The sequence below is a fragment of the Lacerta agilis genome, chromosome 9, assembly GCF_009819535.1.
Source record: "Lacerta agilis isolate rLacAgi1 chromosome 9, rLacAgi1.pri, whole genome shotgun sequence".
Lineage (NCBI taxonomy): Eukaryota > Metazoa > Chordata > Lepidosauria > Squamata > Lacertidae > Lacerta > Lacerta agilis.
The window spans coordinates 54,946,025-54,961,396 of record NC_046320.1 but is presented as its reverse complement, the minus strand read 5'-3'; the positions used below and the strand labels follow the sequence as shown (position 1 = coordinate 54,961,396).

At 41.0% G+C, this 15,372-nt stretch overlaps 1 protein-coding gene across 1 annotated transcript in view; it reads right to left on the bottom strand.

The window, feature by feature from the left end:
• Positions 1 to 15,372, bottom strand: part of STPG2 (sperm tail PG-rich repeat containing 2) — a 197,339-nt gene that overhangs the window by 173,789 nt on the left and 8,178 nt on the right. The window contains 4 exon segments of the mRNA XM_033160622.1: positions 2,584 to 2,695; positions 5,159 to 5,217; positions 5,219 to 5,272; positions 14,006 to 14,170. Coding sequence (XP_033016513.1) covers positions 2,584 to 2,695; positions 5,159 to 5,217; positions 5,219 to 5,272; positions 14,006 to 14,170 — 390 coding nt within the window.

Genomic DNA, 15,372 nt, shown 5'->3' with positions numbered 1-15,372 from the left:
ACATTACGGTTGCAATCCTGCACAAATCTGGGAGTAAGCCCAGTTAACACTGACACTTACTTCTTACCAGGCCTATACAGTGATACCTCGGATTAAGAACTGTTCTGGAGGTCTGTTCTTAACCTGAAACTGTTCTTAACCTGAGGTACCACTTTAGCTAATGGGGCCTCCTGCTGCTGCTGCCTCGCCGCCGCCACACAATTTGTGTTCTCATCCTGAAGCAAAGTTCTTAACCCAAGGTACTATTTCTGGGTTAGCGGAGTCTGTAACCTGAGGTGTCTGTAACCTGAAGCATCTGTAACCCGAGGTACCACTGTATAGGACTGCACAGTGAAGATGGAATTTCCTTCAAAGAATAGATATTTTTATTATTAATTGTAAGTTCTCATATTTATGTAAGGCGCATAACATGCATCTCCTGAAGTTTGGAAAAATGGAGATTTCTTTTTTTAAAAAAAAAAAAAGCAAGGACATTTAAATCAGTTGAGTAAAATGCAACTGATGGACCAAAAATAATTATTATTACATGCAAAATAAATAAACATATCCTCTGATTTCTGGATTATTTGTTGTCCAGAGGTTAATTAAATCTGTAAAAACAAAATGTTAAGACATTTATTGCACTTTTTTTCACCTGCTCCAAGGACAAGCAGGTAAAGAGCAACAAAAGTCAGTTTCTAGAATAATATTATTCAAATTAGCTGATTGCTCTCTGTGAGGTAACACTGTGTGTCCTGCTTAGGACGACTTTGCCTGTCTCCCAGGTACACCCAAAGGGCAGCATAGGCAATAATGACCCATCTGTTCACTACTGGCAACTAGAAAACTTCTAATGAAGACAGATGTGGGTCACCCTGTACAAACATGCTGCAGGGTGCTAATGAATCCTCCTAATGGTCACTACCTGCCAGTTTTGACTGATTGATGAACAAAAGGGTTAAGCTTGAAAAGCTAAGATGAGTACTACAGACAATCATCAGTCTTATTACAATGTCTCTTTCACTCTGACACCCTTGCTCTTTCCTGTCATCTTTCTGAATTTAGAAAAAATATATTCCTATTACTGATTCTGACAAATAAACCCACCAAATATTGCAAGAAACCCTCTCCTGAATGGAATGCATCATTTTTAAATGCAGCATACAACTTACAAAAGTATTGATAAAACATAAGTCTTTCTGAAATATTCAATACCAATCTGCGGCTCAGCTGTACGCGAATCGTATCCTGCACCCAGTCACCAGCAGCTCAACACAGCATAGCAACAAAAAGTAAAATATTTCATCAAAAAGTATGTTCAGGCTTTATAGAGAGTTCCATTCCCTTGCCAACCATGACATCATTCCCAATCTATTTCCTCTAGAAAATTTGCATGTAGAGTACCAATCACCATGCCTCAACATCGTTGATGCAATGCTGACTCTACTATATATGACAAACATTTCTAAATAGTATCCCCAGCAGACTGTGTCTACTCAAATAAGAGATCAGATCAGATCAGCTTTGGCTGGTGGCCCAGATGTGCCCCATCTGGACAAGGATAGCCTAACTTCTGTTGTCTATGCCCTGGTAAGCTCTAGGTTTGATTACAGCAACACATTATACGTGGGGCAGCCTCTGAAGGCAGTTCAGAACTTGAGCTGGTGCAGAATTCAGCGGCCAGGTTGCTCAACCGGTGCAAGACAATCAGAGCATATAACATCTCCTCAGGAACTCCTCTCAGTCTCAAATTATTTCTCATACCATACTCCAGTTGCCCATGGTTTGAATTTTTCATGCTCTCCGATAAATTTGGCACTATTTTCTATACTTAAAACATCACGCCTATCCAGACAGCAGGCTTAGGCTCTACAAACATCTACTGAAGGTGGGGCAGAGATCCTGCAGGATTGGCTCCACTACCAAATCCCCCAAAAGGAACTTGTTTGCACAGCCGGTTGTCTGCAGAAAGCAGAGTCTGGTTATAATACCCATCAGATGATGGGCGGTAGAACTGAAGTCTGTTTAATTGGCTGTGCTCACACAGCTGGTGCCTGCAGAAAGCAGGACTGTTGCAAAAGCTACAGCTGCTTTAGAGAAGCACACAAGACTCTTTGCAAGCCCTGAACAGAGCTTTGAAGCACGCAATCACCTACAGACCAAAAAGTTCCCCTTATCAAGATACTTTCCTTTTTAAAAGAATTATCTTACAGTTCAATCCTAAAATGGCCGTTGGACTGGGGGGTTGGATTACCCTTGGGGTACCTTCCGACTCTACAATTCTATGATTCAGTGAAGCCCACTGGGAAGAATGGGATCACTTCTAAAATCCCTTGCACCAACACAATATTTTGTCCCCAGTAACAATCACTCAGCAGTCGTTAATTTGCAAACAGTTCTTTAAAACATCGCATATTTGTTCTCAGCAAAATTATATACAGCAGTGCTCTAACAACTGATTTCCTCCACCAATTTGGATAAATCTTCTTTCATGCCTGAACTGAAGTATGTTTTCTATTTATGGAGTTCTTCAAATCCTAGAATTTCTGTCCCACTATAAATAACATTTAAAGTACTACAAAAGCAGTGTTGAATTGGCATTACCTTCTTTTCTTCCTGTAATACTATTACTTCATGATACCGTGGAACATAGAGGTCATATTTTCTCTGGTCTTCCTTTCTGATGTTGACATTTTCATAATGCACTGCGTTTTCCCTTTAGAAAGTTTGAAGAGATTTATGAGTCGTCTCTTAAATGTGCCTGGGCACCTAAATATGCATAGTGAAAGCTTTCACCCTCTCCCCACAAGAGTATATTAGAAACAGCTGCTCTTTGCAATAACAGATGAGAGGCTAGTTTGCTCACTAATAGGACAGCCAAAGTTTATTGTAGTGCTATTCTACGTATCCAATGAATTTCTGTTTTCATATTCAAGTTTCCTTGCCATAGGTGAACTACAATAAAAAACCACGGTGGAGGCAGAAGCAGCCAGGAAGCTGAATAACCATTAAACATGGAAAATTATGCCCCAAGTGAACCTAGAACCGCAACCTTGCTTGACTATTACAACTTTGTGAGAAACGTTTGTTTCTCAACATTCAAAAGCTTCTTAGTATTTTCAGCTAGCATGCCCAAAGGTCTTGTTACTTTACATAACCACAGAATTTGGGCAGGAAAACTTTTTTTTTTTTTAGTGTATAGTATCTAATTGTGCAATGCAGGATTCCAATCCCATTTTTCTTAATAGAGCATGGTAGAAAAGGATTAAATTGGAACAGATGTTCAGATAGTGGAATATTGTAAATCCATATACAACTAAGAAATTAATTTAATTAGCAACAGTAAGCAGAGTAGTTTTAAGCTGCTCATGATTCTTTCTAGGATTAGTGCAAGAAACCCTCTAGCACTAACATTAATGTATTCAGCTATGGTGCTGGATGGAGACTCTTGAGAGTCCCATGGACTGCAAGAAGATCAAACCTATCCATTCTCAAAGAAATCAGCCCTGAGTGCTCACTAGAAGGACAGATCCTGAAGTTGAGGCTCCAGTACTTTGGCCACCTCATGAGAAGAGAAGACTCCCTAGAAAAGACCTGATGTTGGGCAAGATGGAGGGCACAAGGAGAAGGGGACAACAGAGGATGAGATGGTTGGACAGTGTTCTCGAAGCGACTCAACATGAGTTTGGCCAAACTGCGAGAGGCAGTGAAGGATAGCGTGCCTGGCGTGCTCTGGTCCATGGGGTCACGAAGAGTCGGACACGACTGAACGACTGAACAACACAAAATTCAGCTACATCCCCAATTCAACAACTTTAAGCCCCCCTGATCGTAAACTGGTGCCAGCAAGGTGGAATCATTTAAGCACAAAAGGGGGACACTCAGAAAAGTGGTGTTGAACCCAACCCACTCACCATTTTCCTCCTACTGTCCATCTCCTAGGCATTTTCTCACCGGTTGGCAATTAGCCGAGGTGACAGGAAAAAAAAACTCAGGGAGGTGCCTTCAAGGGGAAAATCAGTAGTCTAGGGCAGCTCAGTACCCTCCACTTCCGTATCCCTTTAAACGAGGAACCACCCACATCCCAAAGAGACACATGGCCTTGCAAATAAACTTGTCACAGGTCCCATGCCAGTGGTGGAGGAGCAAGAGTCACATCACGCCCTCTCTTCCTCTCTATCTGTCACACATGTATACATTCATCTCTTTCGCTTTTATCTCTCGTTCCTCCCCTTCTCTTTCTAACTGCCTCCCTCTCTTGGCTCTTTTCTTCCCTGCACAATAGGACACACACACACACACCCAAAACCCCACACCCCCACAGCAATTAAGCTAATTAAAGAAATTCCATGATGTAAGTGGGACTTTGCCTAATCCTAACTGCTATGTGGTAGACAATTCCTTCAGCATCTACCTCCTGAAAACTGCCCCTACCTGAGCAGCAATCCAATTGAGGGGGGAAGGAATTCATTTATGTGAATGAGAGGTTTTTTTGTCATATAAGCTGCCTTGTCACAACTATGTCCTAAAGGGTGGCCTACAAAAAACCTCACATAAATAAAATGGTTGCAGATGAAATTCTGAAAGGGAGGAAAGCAAAGACATTCAGGTAGCTTGCAGGCTACAAACTGTGGAACAGGGAAATTCAGGGTATTATTTCAAGAGATTTGCCTCCCATGCTTCCACGTTCTATGTATGGGGCAGATATGAGAAAACAACTAATTCTTAATTTCTTGCATTTACTATTGAAAATATACACCCTTTATTATTAGAATACAAAACATACATTGTAGCATTTCAGCCTTAGCATCACATGCCTCACCCTCACATGCTTTCCATTTTTAACATCAGGTGAACTTGTCATTTCATCCTAACCCAAAAGACTGTGATCAATATTAGCTATGGTTTGTTCACATCAACTTCAACCGTGGGAGATGAATCAAGCTCATTGCAAAAGAAACCATAGTTAGGATTCACAACAGTTAGGGTTCAGACACAATGAAAAGCTGCAGTTGAAAAATGCAAGCAGATGTTTTCAGTGTCCTTCTCATGCGCACACTAGAGGGAGAAGGGGGACAGCATGAGCCCAAGGTTTATTCTGGTTCTTTCCCATCAGGGCATCCACTTAGCATGGCTTCCAAACAGACCCAGATTCTAAATTGTCTTAAGATGTACATACGGAATCACGTCATAATCTGCAGGTCCGGGGCCCTCACGTGGCTTAAATGCATGTCGCTTTTTCTGTCAAATTGCCAATGCACTCCTTATGTTTCATGGTAGGGTAAATACAATCCTGAAATAAAAGATTAATCATGCATTTAGCTTGTGATCAATATATTATACTTAGGCCTGAATGCAGTATTTTGAAACACAGGCCTTCCCAATGTCCATAGTTTCAACACTACTGATCCGTACGTTGGGCTTTGATCAAATCAAGTATTGCATAATTTCAGGCCTACAGAATAGATTCATCGTTGATGCTTATTATCTAGGTACATTTGCACCTCCGTGTAACATTAATTCTTATCCACAACTGTGACTATTCCATTGAATTTCAGATCTCTGTAATTAAACTACTTTGTCATCCTTCTTCTTCAGGATGCTTGATCTGTATGTCAATAAACACTTCATGAGATTGATATGCCCTAACTGAAATATAAATTGGGACTGATAAAAATAAATAGCACATCCCCCCCTCCCACCTTACAGAGCCGTATTCATATTGATCAGTGACATGCTTATCTGTACAGTGGTACCTTGGTTCTCAAATGCCTTGGTACTCAAACAACTTGGAACCCAAACACTGCAAACCCGGAAGTAAATGTTCCAGTTTGCGAACTTTTTTCGGAAGCCAAATACTCCATTTTGAGTGTTGCTTCCGTTTTGAGTGTTATGCTGACAATTTGAGTGCCATGCTTCCGTTTTGAGTGCCACACTTCCATTTTGAGTGTTACGCTGAGGTCTGTCTGTTTTTGCTATTTCTTTTGCGTTTTTGCGGCTTTTTTGTTTTTGTGACTGTGTGGAACCCAGTTCAGCTACTGATTTATTGATTGTGTGACTGCAGTACGTTGTTTATTCCTTTCATTTTACTTTCAGTTTATGGATCAATGGTCTTGTTAGGTAGTAAAATTCATGTTAAATTGCTGTTTTAGGGGTTGTTTTTAAAAGTCTGGAACGGATTGATACATTTTGCATTACTTTCTATGGGAAAGCGCACCTTGGTTTTGGAACCGACTTCCGGAATGGATTAAGTTTGAGAACCAAGGTACCACTGTAGAAGGTGACAGGTTCCATCCCTGGCATCTCCAGACAGATCTGGAAATGCATCCTGTCTGAAACCCTGAAGAGCCACTTCTCGGTGCAGACATTGCTAAGGCACATGGCCAAAAGCCTGAATTTTGCTTACGAATTCTTCATTCAACTTTGGCCCTCTAGATGTGACTAGACAACAACTCCCATCATTCCTGACCATTTACTGGTCATATTGGCTGGGTGATATAAGCTGGAGTACAACATCTATGAGGGCCACAGGTCCCTTGCTAATGTGACTTGACTGAATGAAAAACACAAGGGTAACAGTTTATCTCTATGAACAGAAGGGAGGGTTTTTCGGAGCATCTTATAATATCATTATGAACAGGACTATAAGGACCACAACTGAATCTAGTACTTCACAGTAATGGGATTAGGCACCATCCAGTGGTTTCTGGACAGAATTTTTCTCTCTCATAGTATAAAGGATAATCACAACCATGAAGAACTTGCCAGTTAGCAATCAAGATTGCTTTTAAATACTTCTTTGTGTAATGAAATAATATTGAAGGGTTTAATTTTGTTCCAGTGTCCTGTGTCCATATTTAGTGTTTCCATACCAATTTGCCTGATAAAATTTGTTTAAATTGTGGGTAAGGTGAATGCATAAGTACCTGAACCCTTTTCTAGCTATTGGGATTTGTAATATTTTGGAGGTTTCCTAAAGCAGCTGAAATACCATACTTGAGTAGTGTGCTCAACTGAAGTGAATTCAAATGTTGAAGAGATTGGGGCATGTTCTGTTATTTTTATCTCTCCTATTTGCGTCTTTTCACTGCATTTTAGAGTGGGGAGGGGGAAGTTCAATAGCAAGTCTATTCTGGATCGCAAGCTGAACACTAGGGACACATACTATGAGTCGTGCCTCCTGGATTCATCTCCCACCTCAGCCCCCACTCTCATAGCAACCTCACCAGTTTCAGTTATCTCTGCCTTTCTTATGTTCTGTTGCACTCCTACATCCCCCCACATGGAATCACATATTAATCCTTTTATGTTCCTATTAAAATCACCATCAATTAGTAAATCATTTAAGGAGGTGTTTGTTTGTTTGTTTTGCCAGTTTGGCCAAAGTTTTTTTGCCAAAAAAAAGTGAACAGGTCACTATTTGGTGCATAAACAGATGTCAGTGTGATAGTTTGCATTCCAATAATGCCTTCAATAATGGCTTCCAGAGGAGCCATTAATTCCTCCCAGGTTTCCACAATCATGGTTTTTGCTTCAAACTCCTTGGCATCCAGGTTTTTGTCTTTTTCGGTTGCATTTTCTGCTGTTTTAGAAGGGATGGAGGCCATTTTGTCTCCTTCTCCACTTGTTTCTCCTTTGGCACAAAGAACTGAGCTAAGCTTCCCTGTTTGGAGCAAAATTCTGCTGCAGACATCTCCTTGGGCAGAAAGTGTAAGATGTTTTAATAAATGCTGCACTTATCAGGCAGATTGTAGCAAAATGTGGCACCCAGGAATGGGAGCTCTGTTCTAAGCAGCCATTTTTGGTTTCCATTTGGCCAGGCACCCATTATACAGTTTCTACTGTATGAAGATTTACCTCTTTACTCTGGTCCTTGACACCCAAGATACGTGTTTTCAGGGCCCACCTTATTCTTGTGACTGTAACTTATTTTAACTGTTTTTAGTATTGAATTTTAAAAGTATATTCACCTGCTCTGGAACCTGACGGTTCTCTCTCTCTCTCTCTCTATATATATATATATATATATATATATATAACCGGTATAACTCTACCTCACCCATCTCTCTACAATATTATCTTCAAATGTCACAAAACAGATCTGCCTAGATGTAACACATACTACATTCATTAGAGTGTATAATATTGGTATCCAGAGTGTTTATACTGGCTAACACTGTCCAGTACTGTTTGCTTCATAATAGAGTAAAGGTAAAGGTAAAAGTAAAGGTACCCCTGACCATTAGGTCCAGTTGCAGACAACTCTGGGGTTGCGTGCTCATCTCGATCTATAGGCCGAGGGAGCCGGTGTCTGTCCGGGTCATGTGGCCAGCATGACTAAGCCACTTCTGGCGAAACCAGAGCAGTGCATGGAAATGCCATTTACCTTCCCGCCGGAGCGGTACCTATTTATCTACTTGCACTGTGACATGCTTTCGAACTGCTAGGTAGAGTACAACTACTACTACTACTAATGGAGTAGTAGGTCTCTATATCACATATTGCACTTAATGTTTTTCAATGAAATGAAGAAACAGAAATGACTTCTCTGATAAGCCCACAAACTGACACACTGAAATGCAGACTGAAATGCAGACATTAGTTCTATTTAGCTCCTGCCATTTTCATTCCCATATGCATACTTCTGCCACCTTTTCTCCTAAGATCCTCTGAAGCCCTAATTATGGGAAGAGTGTTTTATTATGCACTAGTTTTATTGGAATATTAAACTTCTTAACACATGCCCTGTTCCATGAGTGTACATTAAACCACATAGTATCAAGGATTTAAAAGTCCATAAATAATTTTTGTTGGTGAATAATACTTTTCTAGCTTCACAAAAACTAATAATTAACCACAACAGCTGGATATCTGCAAACTAAGGATAGCCTTTAAAAATATTTTACTTTTCTTGTTAAGAGTTTCACATAATAGCAGGAGAATAATTGTTTCAATACAGAACTCTAATTCAATAGCTAAATGTTTGTAAGTGTCCATGAAGAATCTTTAGGTCAATATATATTGACATTTACAAAGAACACTTTAGTGTGTCAGCTCCAAAGGCAATTTTAACAACTACAGCCTATTCTTTTTCAAACTCAGTAAGCATGAATAACATTATTTCCTTCTCCGTATACAGCTTAAGCTCTGCATTAAAAATAATATAAATTGACTGCTACTTAACACACTAACCTGTACATTACTCAGGTAAAATACCCCATGCATAATGGAATTAAAAAACCTTTTAAGAACACAGGCAGACTGAAGAATAATTTGATGCACTCTTAAAACTCTAAATCACCACGCTCTTTTTTGCCAGGAAGTGTTGGCAATACCAACTTCAAGGTCGCTGTCAACTTGCTATGTCATTAGCAAATAAAATATGGTTTAATTGAAGCAAACTCAGCAAGGAGGTGCATTATTTTAAGTGAACATTGCAATATAACTTGAAGAATTACTAATCGCCACTCCTGTTGACAATAAAAATGGATGGAGGTGCTTTGAAACTTTTTTTCTATGACTTTCCCGTAATTAAATATGGAAATAGATTCCATGAAGAATTAAAAGTCCCAGAGTGCATTAATTCTGGCACTAATGGACTGTCTTTCAGTGCTGCAGCACACAGGTAGTTCCCAGCATGTCCTCGCCACTACCTAATCCATCAGTGTCAGTGCTCTTAGCCAGAAAGAGTAACGTGGAAACACAGATTTGGGATTACATCCCACGCTGCCTCAAGTGGAAACAACTATTTGTCACATCTCAGAATGCTCGTGTAGGAACCTTGCTTAGTTATTAAATGTTTTGCATTTTGCAAAACAGCCGCCAGACACTTTGTGTAATCATCATCAAATCTCCGCACGCAGACATTGTGCCTGAAAGAAATATGCTTTCCCAAAACAGAAACAGACATTGCACATTTCTGTTTTAATCAACATTTGCCACTATTTATAACAGCTGCAGGTTCCCAATGATCTTTCTATAAGTATACGCTGGTAGCTTTAATGTAAACCTCACTATTTCGGTGTCTTGTTTATCCCCATCTTTTATTCCCTCTTGAAACAACTGTCCACCCTCTGAAATAAATTCTGTGCTCTATATGAGATTACACTTACGGGTTCTAGACTTTCTGTTGAGGGCTGCAATCCCCTCAGAGGTAATTGCCAGGGGCCGAAAGCTGGCAGTGTGTGGGACTGGAGCCAAAAGTTGGTAGTGCAGACCTTTTCTCTGCCAACTTTTTTCTCCCTTTTTGCTTGCCATCCCCATCTCAACCCCCCCTTTCCCACCCAGAGAGCTGCCACGAAAGAGAAAGTTAACGTTTGCTCTTGCCAGAGGGCTTCTAAAGGTCTTCCGTTCCTTGCTATTAGCATATAAAGCCCTGAAGAACTTGAGTGAAGAATTTAAGCAGCACGTTGCTAAAAACACAAAGACCAACAGCAAGCAATTCTCAGAAAAGGGCAACCAAAATGATCAAGTTGGACACAAGTTGAGTGGCTTTAGAAGAGATTAGGCAAATTCATGGACATAAAGGCTATCAATAGCTACTAGCAATAGTTCTGCTCTCCGTGGTCAGAGGCAGTGAGCTTCTGAATATCACTTGCTGGAAACTGCAGTAGAGAGTCCTCCTGAGATCGGATGCTGTTTGTGGGTTTCTCACAGGAAGCTGGTTGGCCACTGTAAGAACACGATGCTGGAATAGATGGGTCATGAGCCTCATCCAGCAGGCCTTCCTTATGTCCTTATGGGGAATGGAAGCGGTAAAGGAAATGACACATTCCTCCCACCAGTCCTCCAATGAAAATTCTCCCCCGTCTCCTAAGCAGTCTAGCATTAACATCTGTACGTTTTCTATCCAGGCTCCCTAATTAACTAGGATTTGAAATCAGGTTAAGAACCTATTTAATATCAGTGATGATGCAATGTTTGCCATCATCAAAGCTGGATAAAATTTGTCCTGAGTAATGAAGAGCTGGGACCCAGTTGGCGCTGTGGGTTAAACCACAGAGTCTAGGGCTTGCTGATCAGAAGGTCGGCGGTTCGAATCCCTGCCACGGTGTGAGCTCCCTTTGCTCAGTCCCAGCTCCTGCCCACCTAGCAGTTTGAAAGCACGTCAAAGTACAAGTAGATAATAGGGACTGCTCCAGCGGGAAGGTAAACAGTGTTTCCGTGCGCTGCTCTGGTTCGCCAGAAGCGGCTTTGTCATGATTGCCACATGACCCGGAAGCTGTCTGCGGACAAACACTGGCTCCCTCGGCCTATAGAGCGAGATGAGCGCCGCAACCCCAGAGTCAGACACGACTGGACCTGATGGTCAGGGGCCCCTTTACCTTTACCTTTAATGAAGAGCTGGTGGAAAGAATATATAAATTCACACTGGCTCCCAATCTCTTACTCATGATTACAAACGTTACAATTATCCATGTCTTTGTAACTGATACCACTAACTCCAATAAATTGTGTAAATTGCCTACCCTTGTTCTCTGTGACACACGTCTTAGTCTGTAATCACACATTTATCTGGGAGTAAGACTCAATGAAAACAATGGCACTTACATCTGAGTATGGGAGTACTATTAGAATATTGTTTTCAGCATTGTTTTATTGTTACAGTGTACTTCAGTCACAGTGTTACTTTGTTAGCACAAGATAACAAAGATTGCCCATCCCCCTCCTTGAAAATATAAAAGTTTCATTGTTTTATGATTTTGAGAGGTTGTCCTTTCTGGCTAGTCTTTTGAGTTTCTGCAGCTGATTTTGTTTTGGGTCATGCTGTTTAAGTAGTTAAATAACTGGCTTATTGTTTTGTATATTGTGTTTTGTTGTTTAAGTATGCATCTGGAAATAGATCATTGTTAACCAAATAGTAGATCATTTTTGACTGGATATCAAGATTTCAACTATTTAGCTAAATAAATATAATATTGGAGCCAAATTATTGTACATAATTCATAAACAAAAAGAAATCATGGGTGCATCTACTGGATCATGTATGACTTTTCCAATACAGAATTCTTAATCTTTCAAAAAGGTTAAAGATTTGATTTTTCATTCTCTTCATCTAACACAGTAACTCAACTTAAGTAAAATGCACTCCATGTTTTATGATGCCAAAGGCAAGTAGTTCATTTTAATGACTCTGCTGCCACCTAATGCACTGACTGAAAAAGCATATTGTAAGGAACAAATGGAGAATTCCAAGCATTCTTGTAGTGATTCCATATTTTAGTCAATTGCAATCTCTAAATCATTGTTCTGTCACTAAAGATGAGGTGTGCTTAAAATTACAAGGATTGCTTGCATACCTCAGAACTTCCATACAGCTCCTAACAAGCAACATGTGTGCTTTCAACTAACATCAATTGTCGGTTTAGAAAATACACCCTGGGAACATATCAGAACAAAACACTATTCTAGAAATGTTATTCTATTCAATCTTATTGAAAGAAGAAATTGCTGCTTTATAATACAGTGAAGTATCTGCAAGCATTTTGTAGAATAGCTATAATTAGCAACTGCAACATTATGGTTTTCCACATAGCATGTTGCTTTTTAGCTGAAAATAACTAATATACAACTAAACTTGAAGAAGACAATGGTTGCTTATTATGGTTTTAGAAATTTTGGTTAAATCCAAGCATGAATGCCATGAAAGCGAAGAAGAAGAAGAAGAAGAAGAAGAAGAAGAAAGAAGAAGAAGAAGGGGCTGTATTTTATCTATCCAGCCCAATATATTTTGACTGGAAGAGATTCTCCGGGCAGATGTGTACCTATGCTCCCTTGTACCCTAGGTAAGGATATGTATCAGTCTTCTCTGAAACCAGAAGAGACCATGGTCAAAAATTGCCTTTTGTCACTTTTAATGCTATGCCAATGACTTCCTCCATGGCCATCAGGGTCAAGTCTGCTCTGCTCCTTCTCTCCATCAGTCCTATCTGCCTTCCTCCTCCCTCACTCCTTTTGCCTTTTGCCTCCTTCCTTCCCTCCTTTTTCCTCCTTCAACTCTTGCTCCGCTCTCTCCTTTGCCAATGATGACAACTGGGGAGGGGCCCTGCTATGACAGCCCACACCAGTAACCAGATTCCTCTGCCAAGGCACCCAGAGCAGCCTGCATGCCTCACCTGGCCACCAGGGGAGCACAAGGGAGCACGCGGACAGGCAGACAGGCTTGTAACCACACCAACCAGAGTGGAGAGGCATGATTTTTACGCTCCCCCAGGCCAGCATCCTTGTGTCCAGGATCTCAAGCATTTTGGGTATCCTGCTACCTGATTCTTCTTCAGCTGGAGATAGACGAAAATAATTCGTTCTGCGAATATTTTCATCTAGCGGTTTTTTCGTCTAGCGAAGCGGCAATGTAAACCGCGGTTTTTCGCTAGACAAAAAAAAAAACCCAAAAAAATTCGTCTTGCGAGGCAGCCCCATAGACTTTTTTGTCTTGCGGGGCAGCCTCCCGCTAGACAAATGTCTTCGTCTAGCGAGTTTTTCGTCTAGCGAGGCATTCGTCTAGCGGGGCACCACTGTACAGAAATTCTGCATGCAAAGCATGTGTTTTACTGCTGTGCCACAGCCACAGAAACAGTAAGCAGGGCTAAGAAGGCCAAAGAATCAGATAAAGTAGGGAGAGTCAGGAAATGAAACAAAAATAGGTAGCGACAGAACAAAAAAATGAATTCTACAACCTGCCTATGAGAGGCGATAAAGTAAATTTATACAGGGACAACCCTAAATCTAAAACCAGTCATACTGATGCAGACACAGTAGGCGCCAGAGCCAGTTTCATCCCAAACCTAGAAGTCCCTTAGTTCAACTTTACCTGATGTCAATGAACCTGAAATTATGGCGTTACAAATCACACCTAACAAGCCTTGAGTTCCAGGGGGTCCTAGTTGTCAGGTTCAGGTTCCTTTGAGTTCACTGCCTCCAACGCTGATGTTGACTCACAGCAGCTGGCTGGTTCCTTTCTGGGTCCGGAGTGCTACTTGAGGTCCAAGTCATGACACCCATAATGCAAAAATTGTAAACTACTTACACCTTTTGTCTGATAGTATGCTGGACCTAAAGTAGTGTCTCTTGAAGGAGGATGATGCTTTAAAAGAGTGCCATCAGCAGCCTCTTCATAACCAAATGATTGTCCTTGGGAAGGAATAGAGGGAGCCTCTGATTTTCGGAAGACTTTGATGCATTCTGCAAGTTTCTGTAGAAACAAATGCAATATACCTTGTTACAGATATAGCACATCTTTCTAACACATTAACACGATTAGAGTTGACCAATTCAGGTCCAGTGGAATTTACCTTAAAAAGGAGTATCCTTTCTGCTTCTCAACAGACATGCTTAAGAAAGTCTATGAGCTATTGACTCTGCACACTTGACCAAAGTAAGGCTGCTCCACTTCCTCATGGGGCAGTGTTGCGGGCTGGCCATGTGGCTTCCCTGTGCACGGCGGGGGCGTAGCTAAGGCCCCGCATCATCAGGGAGTCCCGTCTGTGTCACGCCCCCCCCGGCCAGCCAATCCAGCTGGCTAGGGGGCGTGGCTAGCATATTTAAGGAACTGCAAATAAGCAAGAAGAGGGACCTCAACAAAATGTTATAATGGGGAGGGCTTCTGTTCAGGATACCAGACAAACTGCTCCCAGTGTTCCATTTTTCTCCAGGCAGTCAGAACTCAATACCCATTAAGCTACTCAATTTTCACCGGACTTGGGCTTTTTAGGGGTTGGAGGGCGGGATGCTCCGTGGTTTCTTTCTTAACTATTTTTGTACCCTGCCAGAACCCTCGCACCGCCTTCCCAAAGCCTAGTAAGCCCGTGATTGCAGCTGTGCGCAGGTAGGCGGGGGAGAATAAACAAATGGAGAGCAGGGAACAGTGATTTTTTCCCACTCTGCAATTATTTATTTCCCACCCACCCATGAAAACCTGCAATTGCACAAGTATAATATGCATAAGATGAGTTACCTGTACTTGCTTCTAGTGGGAGCAATGCTATATTTTTATTACATGGGCTGACTTCCAAGAGAAAACCGGAGAGAGTCCTGAAGTTAACCCACTGATGATGCAGACACCAAACCTAAATACATAGTTAACAGATTTGGCATGGAACATGAATCTAAAGGGAATTCTTTACAAAATGACATGTTTCTTGTGTGCAGTATAAGATTTACATGCTTTTAATTTAAATGAGTTGTCATCCAGCCTGACATCTCCTGTATCTTGACATCAGCTGTGTAAAGAATAAAGAGACTCGAGCCCAAGAAAAGAAAACATATACAACACAATGGCAAATTTTCTGCCTATCTGAATTATGTTTGGCTGCATTGTGTGAAGCAACACTGAATGTATATTCTGAAAAAGCCTCCTATTCGATTGAAATAACAATCATAGCAATCCTTGACATA